The following is a 17,732-nucleotide window of genomic DNA, read 5'->3' as shown; positions in this document are numbered from 1 at the left end:
TCCGCTCGCCGCTCTCTGACCGCTGATAGAGTTTGGCTGGTTTCACTGGAGAGGGACGGCGTCTTCTTCGTGCAGAGTGTTTGGTGCAGACAGGTCCGTTCATCGCCTCCATCCGTCCACATTTCTGATGCGGTCCAACGTTTTCAGCACTTCTCCCTGAAATATGCCAAGCCTTTCTTAACAGAGACATCATCCGGCTCGGAGCAGACGCTGGTTTCTAGGAAACTCCTCGGCGTTAATAAAAAGCCTTCCAGATGTGCAAACTATGCTCACTTCAGGCACTTTCTGCAGCTCACGCCATCTTCACAGCTGATACCAGCGTGCCGATACAGCCCGGCCAGCATTACAGGAAATCATCTGTCAGACGAGTGAAGACAGTCCCTGAATTACCCACCTGGCATCGGTCAGGAGCTGCAGGTTAGTGGTGTCTCTACACCGCTAATCGACTCCTACCTGTCTGAACTTTTAGGAGATGTGCTTTTGTTTTTTCCTCCATGAAAAGGTCTGAAATGTCTTGCCTGTAACATCTGGTTTGTTCTGTTTTGAATAAAATATGAGTTTGTGAGAAGTGCAAATCACTACATCTGGTTCTTATTCAAACTTTACGTGTCATCCCAACCTTTCTAGAAACTGGGTTGTGAGTGTGTGAGTGTGTGTGTGTGTGTGTGTGTGTGTGTGTGTGTGTGTGTGTGTGTGTGTGTGTGCGCGCGCGCGCAGGCCCGTTTGCATTGATATGCAGCCATGCTGATGGCCTGATGGGAAAAATGTGTGCTTAATAGAACACTTGTGATTCTTAGTTACTCTGCTGATGATAAAGACTGTCAGGGAGGCGGCTGCAGTCGGCGGCCTCCCTCCCTGCAAACTTTGTTTGCTCGTGTCTGTGCGGACCTTTTCCACTTTATATGTTAATTTGTGAAATTGTTTACCAGCCAATGTGTATCTAAACACTCGTGAGACTGAGGGCGTGTGTGCCGTGCGCTGAATCTGTGTGTGTGTGTGTGTGTGTGTGTGTGTGTGTGTGTGTGTGTGTGTGTGTGTGTGTGTGTGTGTGTGTGTGTGTGTGTGAGAGAGTGAGTGTGAGCTTGAGTGTGGGGTGGGGGTGGGGGGGGTGAATGTGTATGTTTGTCTGGAGTCCTTTTCCATCTCTGCTGGTTGACAGACTGTGTCAGAGCTGCCTGGGAAATGATGTTTCCACCTGTGACATCTCACAAAGACAGAGGAGGACACAGTCTACTTCTCTCCTCACCTCCTCCCTCCCTCCTTCCCTCCCTCCCTCCTCCCTCCCTCCCTCTCTCCTCTACCACCTTAATAAGAATTGACACCTATCCTCCACTCTGTCCGCTTCATCCAGATTGAAGTCCAGTCCTGGGGGAGCAGGACTGAGGCTGTGGACTTCATATGGGGGTGCTGTCACAGCGCCCCTAGTGGCTCAGCTCTGAATCTACTCTACAATCTGGATGAATGGATGCATGGATGAGTGGATGAGTGGATGAGTGGATGGATGGATGATGAATGGATGGATAGATCGATGGATGATGGATGGATTATGGATGGATGGATGGATGAATGAGTGGATGAGTGGATGGATAGATGGACAGATGATGGAGGAAAAGATAGATGGATGAATGGATGGACGGATGGATGGGTAGATGATGGATAAGTGGATGGATGGATAGATGGATGGGTTATGGATGAGTGGATGGATAGAAGGACAGATGATGGATGAATGGATGGATAGATGGATGGATGGATGGACGGGTGGATGGATGAATGATGGATTCCTGTCACTGCAGTGTTTTCAGAGATGTGTTTACTGAACCTGCTCTGGCGTTCTCCCTGTGATTTTGCTCCATCCTGTCTTTGTGGATGACGGAGACGAGAGACCAGACCAGGAACTCGGGCTTTTCCCTCATTCAGTTTAAGGTTCACCCTGAATTTCACATCTGAGACTGAGAGACGGGACAGACTGCTTCTTCCAACAATACAGGGAGACTGGGCAAGCAAGGCCAATATTTATTCAAGATTCTGTGACTTTTTTGTCACAACACATGATACATGATTGATAAAGAGGATCATTAATGTGGTTATAATAACAACCATAATAGACACACTTTGGACTTGGTGACTTTCACCAAAAATAAAAATGAAACAGACCCACCTGACACGACTACACTGCAGTATGAATGTGTGTGATCGCTCGGACAGGAAGCAGTGGGGTCGTATTCAGGTGAGCTGTGACGGTAACAGCGGCAGGCGTATGCTAATAGCAGGATGTTTCGCCACGGGCTAGCTGGAAGTCGCTGGTTCCTGCCGTGCCACGCTTCCTGTGCTTCAGACTCGCTCCTGCAGAGAGCCCGGCCGCCGGCCTCGCTGCTCCGTCACCTCCTCCCTCACCTCCTCCCTCGCACGCCAGAGCGAAGCGCTCGTTCAGCAGCACAGCTGGAGCTGGAAGGAAAGGTGGCTTCACCACAGAGTCCTTCGCTCTGAGCTCCCCGTGCTCCAGTAACGCTCACAAACCACACCAAAAAGCCGCCGCTCTCTTTAGCAATTATGTGGGAGAGCTGTGAACTCGTGTTCATGCAGGAGCGTTTAATCACAGCGAGCTGCAGCCGGAGCCGGAGTTACAGCTGATAGACCGGCGCATGTGGGACTCCGGCCACAAACCTGAAACCACTTGTCTGGAAATACAGCATCGAAACGAGCAAAAAGACAGCGAAGCTCCGCCGAACAGCAGGAGGAGGCATCAAGGCGCTGTTGTTGGAAGGAGAGACATTTGAATTGTGCGGTTCAAAGCCGGGAAGCTTCCCTTCGATCCTCGCGGAGCTCGGAGAAAAGTTCTCCTGAGCACAGAGGCTGCTGTCGTGTTTTCCTTCTGAACGCTGTTATTTCTGCCGCTGAAGGACGGGTTGACGGCGTGTCAGAGAGGACGGGGGGATTGCTGTGAAGGGGAAACGTGGGTGACGACGCGCCGCAGTCGAAATGAAAGCAGAAACTTTCCCCTCTGTTCCTGTCTCTCCATACTGCAGCTTCTCCTAATGCTGATGAAAAGCCGAGTTTCCGGCTGCGCCACGCACCGCTGCCGAGTAAACCTGAACAGCTTCACGTGTGAACTTGGCCTGAGTGCATCAACATGTTACCGTTTCAGATCTGGACCGGATTTCTGAGGGTCTGGGGTGAACGATACACTCAGAGGAACTGAGGAGACACTCCCTGCAACTGGCCTGCGTCAAACCCGGGGATGAAAACCAGGTGGGAACCGGGACAAAAAAAACATTCCTGCTGCCTCTCAGAAGAGCCGCGGCGGCCTTAAGTGCACACTAAACATCTCCGACACTCTTCCAGACTCAGAGGAGGACAGAAACGACCTTTCATCTTCTCATTTGAGGAGCTGATTGTGTGAGAGGCGGCGTATCAGCCGGTCCATCGTGTCCGCTCCGCCGTAAATCACCCCGACGGGCCTCTTCCTGTTTGGCCGCGGACTCTGACTAATGAGGGAGGAGGCGGACGCAGCGCGGGGAATTACCGCGGCGGGTCGGGACCCTCCGCTCAAACGAACTCAGCGCAGAGACGCAGAGTAATAACTTATCAGCTTTATTTATCCGTGGAAGCCGTCGGACGACACATGCTGGTTTCCATCACTGATCTGAATCACTCTCACACACTCTTTCACCACTCCACCGCTTCGGCAGCTGGCCGACACATCGCTGGATCTCACACACACACACACACACACACACACACACACACACACACACACACACACACACACACACACACACACGGAGCGCCTCTCCTTGGATGCCCTGTGTGTGAGCGGAATCGAACTGGCAACCATCCGCAGCTGAAATGACTCCCATTAGCTGATTAAACATGAGGAGAATTCCTCGGAATCCCAGTGAAACCTGGAACACAACCAGACACATCCACTCAGCAGCTTCACCAGGCCGAACACACCAGGCGGCCATGTTTACTATCCACGTTATGTTTATGCCTAAAAGAGACGAGAGCCACCAGAGTGAGAGACAAGCCGGCCCCGGGGCTTGAAACACAGCCATCCTGATAAGCTCCAACATTATTGCTTTTCTTATCACTCCTTATTAACTTTAGCTGTGATTTATTGTTTCTTTTTTTTTGTATTTCAGTTTTAATTACGCTGCGGAGGAAAAGCAGAGCTACAGAAGAAGAGAGAACTGATGATTTATGGTTCAGACGATGTTCAACCAGCAGGGTTTTCTCTGGAGTTTGCATGTTCTCCCTTCGGTGGGTTTCCCTCCAATTGGCCCAAGACACACTGAGTCACCCATCAGTGTGAACTCAAGAGTGTGTGTGATGGTCGGATGGCCTGTTCTTGGGAAACACAGCCTGTCATGGTCAATGGAGACTGGATCCAGAGGAAGGATGGGAGAAATCAGGCAAGACGCAAGAACAGAGAGACTGCAAAAACTCCACTTGTTTGTAGAAACTGAATGAGTTTCATGCACAAATGTTATCTGTCAACAGAAAAAACAACAACAATTCTTCAGCCTGTAGTCTATCAGCAGCGGCGCTCGGCTAACACCTTCAGCACGACGCAAAACACGAGCTGGGTTTCATTCACCAGGAGACGAACGGTTTTCCACCCAGAGACTGAAAACAACCGAACAGAGAGACGCCATCAACGTTCAGACGTTCCACATATTCCTGCGATCACTTCTCTGCTTTAAAAGATCAATACAGAAAACCAGCAAGTGACACACGAAGAAGGACCAGTGTCTATAAATGCAGGAGTGTCGATGAAATGTTAATGATCCCCACTCCCGGTCGGCACATGAAGCCGTGCACGCTCACGAGCACATGCATTATTAGCGCTGGATGTCAGGACCGAGAAAGTAGGTCACTTCCCGTCTCCTGACTGTGTGTGTGAGTGTGTGTGTGTGTGTGTGTGAGATGAGTTTTCTGCCTCCGAAGCAGCCATTTATCTCCGGGCCCGGAACATTAACACTGCGACACGTGAGCCGGGGGGTTCGGGAACAGGGCGGCGTCGTACTACAGAGCGCGAGTGACGGCAGGTGAAGGAGTGAGAGAGGCGAGGCACGGTGAGAGGGTTAGCTTAGAAAACAAAAGAGCTCGATTCACCGTGGTTTGGTGAGAAAACGCAGCTCCAGATCCAATCCAGGGACGGAAGCAGCTGAAAACTGTTGCATTATGGGTACTTTAACAGCCCCTGGAGGCTAACGCTAGTTAGCTCTCCTCCATGGCAGCAGCACTGATATCTCAGTGGCGTTTCGCCTTGTGCTTGGTGGTTTGGCGGCCCGGATCGGAGCCGACTGCGGGCAGGTTTTGACCCACTGACCTCATGTTTGACACCCCTGGCGTGCGCGGTGTGCACGTGGAGCCGTGGCCTCGGCGCGGCATCTCTCCGGTGAGGGAGTGAGGCTGCATAATGCCAGCGGGGCCAAAAGGTGAGACTTCCACAGCTCGGCGCGATACATATTCAGCCCCTCCCGAGCCGGGCCGCGCTGCTGCACAGCTTCATTAGGCAGGAGGAGCTCCGCCGCCGCGCCGCCACGCCGCCGCACAGCCGACCCACGTGGTCTACCGGAGCCGCCGCGCCGCACGGCGTGACGGCATGGGCGCTCGATGAGGGAAAACCAGGAAAGTCACAATACGTCTCAGCAGCTGTTGAGTAAAAGAGTGCGTGTGTGTTGGAAGGCATGAATTATTTAGGATTGCCATGGGCAGTAGTATACAGCACGCTCCGGCCTCGTGCACATGCGTGCTCGGTGTGTGAGTGTCAGCCGTGCGCTGCAGACCTAATCCACTACGACAAACCTCTGGCTTCACGTGAAGCAGAGGCACGAAGAGCAAACCCACTCATTCATAATGAATGAGAGGTTGGGGGGGGGGGGGGGGGTGTCTCTGGGGAAAATAACATTCAGACACTAAAAAAAGAAATAAATACAGGGGGGGTCTCTATTTGAGGAGCCAGTAGGGATCAGAACAGCCTTCAACCTCTGACTGCAGCCAATCAGGAGGAAAACGCCACACTCATGGAATCATATGACAGAAAAGACGTAAATTTAAAGAATTGAAGGTGGATTTGAAGCTTCTCCTGTTGTTCAGATGAGGAAAGGGAACAGCAGAGCCGTGGAAGTCCTCTGCTGGTTGGAAAAAGACCTTCTGCAGGCTGCTGAGCCGCTGTCTCAGTTTGAAACGAGAAGCTCAACTCTGAGACTCTTCTCTGAACACGTTACTGCCGCTCATCCATTATTTATCACACACACACACACACACACACACACACACACACACACACACACACACACACAAACACACTGATTTTAACATCCCAAAATAGCCTTGAAGCACGATAACTTCACTTTCCCAAAGCAAATCATACAGGAATGTTACTTTGTGCTGGGTGAGGCTGGTAGTGAAACCATCCCGATTTGGAAACTAACTACAGCTTTTTGTGGACTTTTAAACCAAACCAACACACACACGCACGCTAAGCCCCGCCTCCTGTAATGGCTGCCCCGCCTCCTCCCACACCGGGCCTGTTTCCTACCACTCGTTGTGGTCGGGCAGCTCGTGGATCCAGGACGCCGGCGGTTCTCCCAGCAGGCCCATGTCGTCGTGGGAGCTGGAGGAGGACCGGTCCGACAGGTGGGCGGGGAGCAGCGGCGGCCGGTCGTCCTCGATCATCACGATGTCGTCCTGCGGCATGTTCACGGTCGGAGAGAGCTGGAAGTGGCCTGACAGGAGATCAGAGCAGAGAGGAAGAGATGAGAACCTGAAAACACTCCTCAGTGCTCAGGAAACATAAAGAAAAACCACTCTCCTGGGAAAGTTGACACAAAAGAGCCGACTTCTCATTTCTCTATTGTGAGAAGAAAAGTGACATAATCTGGTTTTTTAGTGGTTGTTTATGTCGGGCAGGCTTGGGTGATTTTTTTTTTTACTTTTTTCTCAAACTACCACGTCCAAAACAAACACCGGCAGTAAATAATGGCAGTAATGTGGCAAACCACGCAATAACTGTGGGATTCCCTTTTGGAATCGTATCCAAAGGCTCGTCTTTGGTTTAAATAAAGCATTTTTTAAGGCATTCCTTAAGACTGTCAAACATCCAGCAGACCCACATGACGAGCAGCTCAAACCCAATAAACCCTCAATGCCAAGAACGGCAATCCCCCGTTTAACCACCGGGTGGCAGAAGAAGTCATCTGACTTCATAACTAAAACAAACAACAGCGCCAACTAGTGGCCCAACATCAAACCTACACATTTATTTCACTGTTTCTGTGTGACCACGAGACGAGATCACGAGACGGAGACGATCCGGCGTTTTCCGTCAGGAATCAGAGGAAGTCGTGGGTCTGCTGAGTTTCCCTGTTCTCCTTCACGGTCCTGCAAGGACGAGCGGCGGAGGAAGAGGAGCTGATCAGTATTCCGTCCCGCCGGGCCGTCCCCGCTGAGGGCGGCTCTTCAGCGGCTCCTCAGCAGCTCCTCACTCAAAGTCAATGGGGAGCGTGGCGGCGCCCGGCGCCAAGGGCAGCGGCGGCGGAAGGGCTGTTCAACGGCATGAGGAGTGGCATCGAGGATTCACCCTGAAAACTGATCGGCAACGCCGCCGGAGCTTAAGACGGGCGACCGGAATTCACTTTCACACACACTCACACACACCTGCTTTTCATTAGACCAAAGTTTTCAGACTTCCTGTGGACTTTGCTTTTGTTTCCATTATCACAGAACCATTTCTGCTAATTTAATAGCCGAGGAGCGATTGTGTGTAATCACTAACAGCAGACAACAATATTTACTCTGGCAGCATCCCAAGCACAATGCCAGAGCCGTTTAATTCCACCGGGGCGCGGCGGATGATGAATGAAGAGAATCTGAGCACCAATCAACGCCACAATGAGTCGCGCCTTTCACTTTAGCTATTTCTCATTCCAGGAAAAAAAAGAATCTTGGACAGCTACGAAGACGCCGCAGAAAATGTGCTTTTAGAACATTATTCTTCATTCAAGCCAGAATTTCTCTCAACATTACGTCGATTTATTGTCCGCCGTGTGAATTAACAGTTGAGTCACAGCGAATGGACAGAATCATCAAACTCACAGGACGCCGCTATTTCATCGTCAAATAAAAAATCTAAGCTAAATCCCACTAATTCCTTGGAGGCCTCCGTCCGTTAGTCTTGGGACGCCTCCTCTAACCCGGTTTGATGGCAGGTGAAATGAAGGCCATTCCTCAGCCGGGCAGCTCGACACAGAGCTACGCCTAATTGAATTCAGCCGCTACTGTAAATCTGCGGGAGAGGAGTAATGGCCGTGATAAACCCCGGGAAGTCGGTTAGCCCCGGCTAAACCGATCACCTCAAAGGCAGATGGGAGTTCAATTACGGCGGCGGATTCATCAAGCCGCTCCATAATTAAGTGTTGAGAAAAACAATTAGCTGGACGCGTATTTTTAATATGGGCAGAAATCAATCGCGGACATTTCCGAGGAGGTGCAGTGACTGGCAGATAAACAGTGAGAGATGATTTTCTGAGCCTGAACTGACCCCACAGTGAGAAATGAGCATGGAAACGGATTCTCAGAGCGGCGGAAACAACCCAGGCCTGTTTGGTTCGAGAAACACAACTGGAGAAAACAAGTGACGTGACGCAGAGAGCGGGTCTGAAGTCAATGAGAAACAGGATTTTTATCGTCTGTTGATGACAAGATGATGCATCACAGACACCATCTTCCAAAACCTCCTCTGGAGTTCCACTGAACTGAAGCTGCTCTACTTTATTTTTTTAGTTTGACAGGAAGTCATAACTTCCACAGGCGACAGCCTCAAATTCAAATCAACCTTGCAGGTATAACTCTGAACTGGAAGACTTCAGAGCTGCAGTCTGGATCTCGCTGCAGCGCGTTAGCGCCGCTTTACCAACGCTGCACACATCAGCTTCTCCTCAGAGGCTCCAAAACTTCCCTAACTCCCCACACACTTCTCCCAAATTTCAACACTTCCTCCCGCGCTGTCAGGACCGACTCTACAGTCAGTTTAGCGACAGTGCGGGACGCCCCGCGGGCCTGGGTCCACAGGGGGCTTTCTTATGCTAACTTTCACATTCCCCTCGTCGTGAGCTGAGTTACCTCCGGGTTGCATCAGCGACGGCGAGAATTTCACCGCAGCACCTGGAGCCGACGCACAGCTCGCCGCGGCGTTCGTTTAAAGGGTTTGAGTGAGTGTGTGTGTGTGTGTGTGTGTGTGTGTGTCCAGTCACACAACAAAGAGGTGCGGCTGTACATTCAGAGTGAGTCCTTTAAAAGACAAACTCATCGACGCAGTTTAATCACATTCTGACAAACTGCCGACACGAGCGGCGAGCTGCAGGTGAAGTCGTCTGAACGATCACACACTCTGAAATGTTTTCCGCTGCTGCGTCGTGACTGATGGTTTGGAGTTTGGCTATAACTACAAACATCTGTATCTCAGTGCCGGGAACGTCTGGAGCGTGTCCAGGACCGCCGGTCACTCAGTCCCCGGGATTAAAGCATTATCGCGTCGCCATCGCCGGCAATCAGCAGCTGCACACGAGACCTGGAGATCACACGGGAACAAATATCACTCTAATGAAGATTAATGGCTGACAGCAGGGCATGAAGAGGAAGGATCTGGGTCGCTGGTGGAGGCTTTCCCCTCCATGTCTGTAGGAAGTGTATCAGTGTGGCTTCGAGGCAACACTCTCATCACCAAACAGGGAGGAAGAGTTCATGTTCGGGACTGAAGCAATGAGAATGTCTTCTTTTCCTGCTCCGGCCTGATGAGCTGAGCTCCTTGCTGAATGCGGTGCCGGAGGAAGCTATTGAAGCGAAGACGTCCTGGGCCGGTGGCGGCGAGCACAGACGGAGACGGATGAGCTCGCCGGCTGCAGAGGCCGCCGGGCTGCATCCATCCAGACGCCGCACAGCCTCGCTCTCCTCCGCTCCCGCTGAAACATCGAGCTGCGAGGTGAGGGGTCACGCTAATGGCCGCACTCCGTCTTCTTTCCCCTCCGCCGTCCGGCCGGTCCCTGTCCATCGCTCCCTCCTGCTCCCCGTCCTTCATGTGCCACTCTGGCCTATTGATCCGGCTACAGCAGAGATCATTAGCTGATCTGCGCCGCCACGGCGATCACACCCGTACGTGGAATGCAGCAGGTAATCTGGGTAAGTACACACCGGCCTTTACAGGCTCGCCGGGGGACGGAGGGGCTATTTCTTAACGGCGTTCCACCATGTTCCACCTGGGATTCCGGTGTCGATACCGCCGACCGGAACATTTGCTAGATTGGCTGGATGAGAGCATCTCATTTAAACCGCCGTGGTCCAGATGTCTGGTATCTGACCGGGAACGCCAGACTCAGTCAAGGTAATCAGACATCCCCATGGAAACAGGGCGCACAGCAACCACAGCCCGGCTGGACGGAGTTGTCATGGTGTCCAGAAAACTGCAAGGGGGTTGTCATGAGAGGCGAGGCGTCCGTGCAAAACACACACAAATGATGTTGTTTAGACGTGTTTGAAAAGGTTCAAGCAAAATCAAAGAATACATATATGAAGCATACGAAGCAGAATTCACCAAGCGTTGGATTGTTCACATGAGCTGGGTTAGACCGTCGTGAGACAGGGTAGTTTTACCCTGCTGATGACGTGTTGCTGCAATAGTCATTCATCATCAAACGACGTTCATCACCAAACTAAAGGTTTACCATGACAAAGCTGGAAGGTTTCAACCCCAGTGAAAGATGGACCACCGGCCATTTCAAACCCTGTTATTTAGCGTTTAAATGCCATTTCAAAGAACGCCATCTCAAACCGCTCTGACCTTTTCCACTCGTTCGAACACCACGAGGAACCAGACAGAGACACGCTGTACATGTGATTCACGGGTGAAGCGCTGCCGATACGTCACCCGTCAAGGCAACAAGTGCAAGAATAGTTACAGCCGCTTTCAGTCTAATAGCTGTGCAGAGATCTTCCACGATCACCGTGATCCACGGAGACGGGAGTGTAGTTGTGTCGACAGCGGTCGTTCCATTATTAGGCCAACAAATGGGCTCCACACTCTTTAAATAAATGAAACTCTTGTTTCTTACCTGTTGGCCTGGAATGTTAACCACATCAATTTCGGGCTCTAAGTGAACAGACATCGGTTCCAAAATGCTGAGTTGAAAGTTGATATTTGAGTTCCACAGTTTGACGGAGAAGCGGTTCACAGGTTGGTGCCATGTCTCAACATAACCTTGTGTCCATGGATCAGAGTGTCAGCTCGTACAGATGGGACATTTTAAGAAGACAGAGGCAAAATGGCACAAACAGCTTCTTCAAAACAACAAGGGCAGCGTTTCAGAGCTTCACTGCTTCAGCCGAACAGCCACATGTGTTACTAGAGACAGTTCCTCAACATGCAGAAGCCAAGGCGTCCCTGGTCTAATAGCCGTCTCCTGCTCACTGGAAACACATCTCCAGGCAGGAACATCCATCAAACTGCCATTTTGTTGTCCAAATACTCTACTTTCCAAATTGCTAGATCTCATATCTTATTTGCAAAAACAAAGCTCAGAGGACGGTGGATTGTTAGTATAAAAGAAAACCATGGTGGCTCCACCCCTTCACGTTTCCTTTCGGGCTGGGAGTCGAGCCACTCTGCAGGCGGCCGTCACTGTTACTGTATCAGCAGATTGAAATAATAAGCCTTGTTTGATAAAACTCCTACAGAGCGGGAGAACTCGGCTGTTCTCCTCACCTATAAGAGACGGTTGGACTGGGACCAACGGGCGTTTGCAGAGTTTTGCACCCTCGCCTCCCGTCACCGCCTCCCTTCCTGTGTGACACCTGGCTGACTCCCACCCCCTCCCACCACCCCCTCCCCCCCTCGCTGGCTCCGGCGCGTTCTGACGTGGTCAGACAGAAGACGTTGGCCCTCGGATCTCAATTTGCACCTCAGCAGGTGAGCTCCACGCCTCGCGGCGCTTTTCAATTAGCCGGGACGGAAGGCGAAGCTGGGCGTGATGCTAACAACCTCCGCGTCAAGCCCTGGCAGGAGACGCTCACCCCGCTCCACGCTCCCGCTCTGATTTGATTCATCTCGCGTCTCCTCTTTGTCTCTTCTGGCTCTTGGTGGAGTTGCCGGTTTTCCGTCTCTCTGTCACCTCCAGAGGGCAGAACGAGGATGTGAGGAGAGGAGGAGGAAAAAAGTGTGAGGAACTCGTTTAATCTGAGCTGGGAGTCCAGCAGAGCGTCCTGCGAGCCGCCGATCCAGCCTCCGGCCACGCCGCGGCGGAGTGCAAAGCTAAAGCCGACAATATCGCAGCTCCGCACGGCTCAGCGAGGCAAACAGAGGACAGGATTACCCCCCTCTATTGATCAGGCGGATTGCACAAGCCGCAGATAGTTCTGAATGACGGCCCTGAACACCAGCGGGGGGGGGGAGATCACGGCAGAGTGTCCCTCGCAATCAATACGCCGCCAAGGTGTCGCTTTAATAGCACCTGTCTCCCGTGTCATTTTGAGCTTTTCTTTGCTGTTGCCATGGCTATTATAATTCCTGTAATTCATTCAATCCCCAGAGGCCTGAGAGCGATTCCTACTGTTCCTGCAGGCTCCCTGTGACGGCTGGGAATACACACCGCCGCCGCCGCTCTGATCGATACCTGGGTAAGGTGAGATAAGGCATCCACGGGACATTGCTGCCATTTTCTTTTTTTTTTTTTCCTTTTACAAAACACAGACAGCATAATAACAATCATAGCTTGGCTGAAGTGGGGAGTTTACATTCTCGCTGTATTGACTTGCTGCCATCTGCAATAAGTCACCGAGGTAGTCGGGTCTTAATTCTTCAGCACAGCCATTCCGTCTCGTTTACCTCCGAGTCTTGGCTCGTTTATAGCGGCGCAGACGGCGTAATGGAGCCAAGCGGCAGATGAGAGTGACTGATTGGGTTCCACTTCCAGCGCTTCAGAGTTTTGTAATCACAGGACGAGCGGTTCATACGGTGACGGCGTGTCGACGGAGCATCCCGGCCTTCATGATCCAGTAATCCAGCAGGTCTAGAAAGAACCGCGCTGGAGCTGTCAGTCAAGCCCTGCCGGCTGAGCGTCTCCTGACCTTGCTGAGCCCGTCTCAACATCTGTCCTCCAACCACAGCTGTCACATTTCCCCGGGCAGGCAATAAGTCTGAGTCCGTCTGAAATAACAGCGAGAAGAAGATGGAGGGGAAACAGCTCCTCGCCGTCTCGCCCGCAGACACTCGCCGTCCACTGCACCGCCTCTCTCCGAGTGAAGACACCAGGTAATGGGAGACGTGTCCATAACATCAGACAAATATACACACCGCATGTCCACAGGGCGCATAGAGAAACACACATGTGGAGGCTGAGTCTGGTCGTCTGCTGAATATAGCAGCATCAGTCCAAACACCCGGCGTTATGTCGAAATAGAAATGACTCTAAATAACCAGGACGGTCGCAAACATTTGAAATTCTGACTTCATGATGCTGAAACGTTTGCATCAAGGAGCAATTATCCCTGCTGCGAGGGCATTCTCACACACGAGGCAAGGCCAGGACGCTGTGTCTCTACAGCAGCGAGCAGACACAAGCTGGTGCTGTTCAAGGAAATAAAGGAACGGCATCAAAACAAGGCCAGGAACAGAGTCATGAAGAACAATCAGCAAAGTTTGAAAATAATTAAATAACAATAATAATGGCAATGAAATTAGTAAAAATCTACAGTGTATTTGAAAACCTGCATAAATAACAGTGTTTTATTCCTGATTTGAAGGAAGAGAGAAGTTTGTTCCACAGGAACTAAAAGCTGCTTCACCTTGACCCTTCTGACTCTGTCAACATTTAGTAGACCTCTGCCTGAGGACCTCGGAGGTCTGGATGGTTCGTATTAAACAAGGCTTTTCAGAAGCTCAGGTGTAATGATCTCTACCCTCTTAAGATCTTAGATCTAACCCAGATCTATGGCTGGAATTGTTAAACGACATGGAGTCCGAACATCCTCCGTACAAGTGTGGCCTTGTGTTGTGTTGTGTTGTGTTGTGTTGTGTTGTGTTGTGTTGTGACTCCAGATGTGGAGTCCTCAGACAGCAGCGATGTCGTCAGTGCTGATCAGCCTCACTGTATTCTCCACTGCGCTGCTGTTTGAAGTCTGAAGGCTCCTAAATGTTCTCCCTAATGTTTATTTCATTAACTAACTGCCAGTCTGAGGGAGTAAAAACAGAACAAACAAAGGTCACAGTATTGATGCTCTGCCGCATTTCCATATCCTGTGAAAACAGGGCGGGGTGGAGGGAAGCAGCTGCAGCTTTCCAGGTGTTGGATTTCGGCGCGTTGTCCCGACTGTCAGCGGATCAGACGCTGGAATAGCAGAGCGGTGTCAGTTTAGCAGACGAGGGCCTGTCAGGCCCAGGTTAATGAGGGCGTGACTCAGAGACAGCCGCAAGACACGAGGAACGGGAACAGAAGAAGACAGACACGTTTTCGAGCCGAGTCGAAGACGTGAGCCCGGGCTGAGCGGCGGCTGTGATAGTTCGGCGGCTTCGCGCCGCTCCGCCCCCGCCTGCTCAAACTTTCTCACTCGGCTCGTTTGACTCGGCGCTCGGCGGGAGGAGACGCAGCCCCGGCGCCCTTGAAGCTTCATTGGCAAATTCCATCAGCTGCCGCTGCTCGTGATCAGAGCGGCGCTCTGAGAAGGCTGCACTGGAAAAGCCGGCGGAATAAATAAGCCAAAGTGAGAGGCAAACCGTCGCAATTTGAAACCATTTGATTGGCGACAGAAGAGACAGACGGGAGAAGGGAGAGAAAAAGAGGAGAAGACGAGGAGGGACGGGGTGTCGGGGCGAGCCCTATTGATCTGCAGGCTTAATTAACCATCAGATGCCTCTGACACAGTCTCTGATCCTCTGATCAGTGGCAGAGTGGCACCGCTCTGGGGGGAGTTGACGGCGAGGTTACAGAAAAGAAAAGGGAGAGCGAGAGGAAGAAGGGCAGGAGAGGAGGAGAAGGAGCGCAGACGGATAAAACCGGCGGATCACAAATCCACGAGGAGGAGGAGGGGGGGTGAGAGGAGGCAGCTGACGGCTGGAGAGACGTTAATGATGAGAGGAATCCAGATCAAGAAGACCGAGGTGACACAGCCGCGTTTTCCAAAAGTTTCACACTGACATGGCAGCATTTTGAAAAAAACGTGTCTGTTTCAACAGAAACACGGAACGCAGCTAGCATACCATGCTACCAGTCAGCGCTGGTGGTTGTTTTAGTACTGAAACTACACACACACACACACACACACACACACACACACACACACACTGCAGAGAACAATACACTCTAAATAGGGGTGTGACGAGATCTCGTGAGATTAAATCAAGACGAGAATTCTCGTTTGAATGAGAATCTGGCTCACAGCTCAGGACAGAAGACAGAAGCCAATCAGGCTGTGAGGACACTAACGGAGTGGACACCGAGCTAAACTGGACAACAGACTAGTTTTTCTGGTAAATTCCAGTCTGAGCGGACAGGAAAACGGCCAAAATGTGGTCAAAGTACAGTTTAAAGTCCGTCTTCCCAGAGTCCTGCAGAAGCTCCTGATGTTCCTTGGTTTGATGAAGCTTCTTCTTCTTGTGTTTGTTCACAGAGCGCAGCGGAGTGTGGAGCTCCGACCTCCGTGACTTCTTCTGCAGTATATTTCTGGCAGAGTTACAGGGTCACAGCGCCCCCTCAAGGCCTGGATCATGATCTAGATGGTTTGGAGTTCATGCTGCAGAAACACTGAAGCCCCAAATTATTCATATACCCGGCAAAGTTAAGCTCAAAGTTACTTTCATTAAACTAAAAAGTTTGTTTTTTTTCATTTACCAGTTATAATACAGGTATTTTCCAAAAGTTAATGAGATCATGTACAAGAAGAAGACTGTGGAAAAAAAATATTTCTCACCTTTCATTTACATTTGATCAAAAAGTGTCATGTGCAGAATTATTCACCTTCCTCATCAATAATCAATAGAAAAGCCTTCATCAGCTATAACAGCAATCAGACTCTTCCTATAATTACCGAGCAGCTTGTTTCATGTCTCCACAATTCATTTTCAGCAATGAGCTCCAACTGTTCTGTTTTAAACATGTCTTCCATTTAGTCCTCATAGCGTGTCTACAGAGACACGTGTCTCCAGGGGACACTCCCATTTGTAGTGTTCCCTCATTAGACCTGTGCACAAAATGCACCTGTATTGTTTAGTGACTGCTAAATCAATTAAAAAAGGTCTATTTTTCTAGTCATATATTTTAACATTTTAGGTTTCTGAAAAGTAAAGTGAAATCTGGTCTGGTCTCGTGATCGTGAACCCAATACCGTGTCTCGTCTCGTGCGCTGAGACACGGTATCATGACTATTATGACTCAGAGGGACCTGAGTAATGAAACACATGAAGGGCTCCAGAGGGGCGTTTAGAAAATGAGGATGGAAATAAGTTAAGTGTGAAAATGAAGAAGAAATGTCTGACAGCACAGCATCGTTCCCCACAAACACGTCCTCCCGGCATGGATGCAATCATCTCCAGCCTTGGCGAGCACGTGCACGTGCACGCTCACGGCCTCGTCCATGCCCAGATGACAGCATGGACTAGCGGAGGATGGAATTGCCGGTTCTAATACCGGTGAGGAGCAGGTATCTGGGCGGCTGATGCGGACTGGGCAGGATGGGAATTGACCCGAGTGAAGCCGGCGGCGGCGGAGCGGAGGAGGGGCGGATCGCCGCTGACGGTAATCCTTCAGAGGCCGGAGCAGCCAAACGGCTCAGGGGGGGCGGGAGAGATGCCAGCCTTTCAGAGGGGGAGGCATTAATGTAAAATTGATCTGGGGAAAGTCAGATTACAGACAACACCTATTCATGGGGAGAATCTATTCAGCGAGCGAGAGGTGAGCAGGTCAACCACACTCCCCATCAAGGTGAGGGAAGAGAGGGGCGGGAGGAAAATCCAATTTACCAAGCCCTTTCTGTCCTGTAACACTCGAAAAGAGACACAAAGGTGCTAAAAGGATGAATGAAGAGAAAGCCTGGTGCGTTCCACTCACCGATGCGGCCGACGGAATTAGCTCGTGGCGTGGAGGCGTGGTCCGAGCCCCCGGCGGCCTCGTAGAAGGGGTGGGAGATGCGGCGCTCGTGGCCGTCCAGGAGGGAATTACCAGGATGATCCAGCAGCGGAGGACCGGCGGCGGCGTCCTGTTCAAGCCGGAGAGAGACGGAGAGCAGGTCTTATTTTACTGAAACATTCATGAATTACACATTGAAAAAAAAAAAAAAACTATTTAACGATTCCACAAATGCCCAATACTGAATCTAACATGAAGATTTACATTTTAAAGCATCAAAAAAAAAAAAACCGCTCAGAGCTGAATCTCGTCTACATCTTCTGGACGGCGAGGCTGTAAAGCTCCTCAGGATTCAGACACAAAGGAAGGAAAGGCTCTTCATGCGGCGCCATCGATACTCCGGAAACATGGAAGAGGGGCTTCGGGATCCGTCTCGGCTCACGCGGGTATTTTCTGGTCCAGCAGTGTGGATCGGGTCTTGCAGGAGTTCAGGCCGGACGGAGCTCCATGGATTTCCCATCGGCCAATAGACAGCTGTCTCTGACAATGAGCCCCGCTAAACGGAGCAGTGGCATCTGCCATGTGGTCAATGCGCCGCTCCGCTGGGTATCGAGC

General features: G+C 51.1%; 1 protein-coding gene across 3 annotated transcripts in view; it reads right to left on the bottom strand.

Moving 5' to 3' along the window:
* The window catches only part of LOC115394289 (partitioning defective 3 homolog), a 274,828-nt gene that overhangs the window by 94,910 nt on the left and 162,186 nt on the right, over positions 1 to 17,732 (bottom strand). For all 3 annotated transcript variants that reach the window (XM_030099575.1, XM_030099573.1, XM_030099574.1), the window contains exons 15-16: positions 17,100 to 17,247; positions 6,548 to 6,734 (exon numbers count right to left, since the gene is read on the bottom strand). In XM_030099575.1, coding sequence (XP_029955435.1) covers positions 6,548 to 6,734; positions 17,100 to 17,247 — 335 coding nt within the window. The remainder of the gene's footprint in view (positions 1 to 6,547; positions 6,735 to 17,099; positions 17,248 to 17,732) is intronic.

The sequence above is a fragment of the Salarias fasciatus genome, chromosome 9, assembly GCF_902148845.1.
Source record: "Salarias fasciatus chromosome 9, fSalaFa1.1, whole genome shotgun sequence".
NCBI classification, from domain to species: Eukaryota; Metazoa; Chordata; class Actinopteri; order Blenniiformes; family Blenniidae; genus Salarias; species Salarias fasciatus.
The sequence above is the reverse complement of the archived record's forward strand: the minus strand, read 5'-3'. Positions and strand labels throughout refer to the sequence as shown.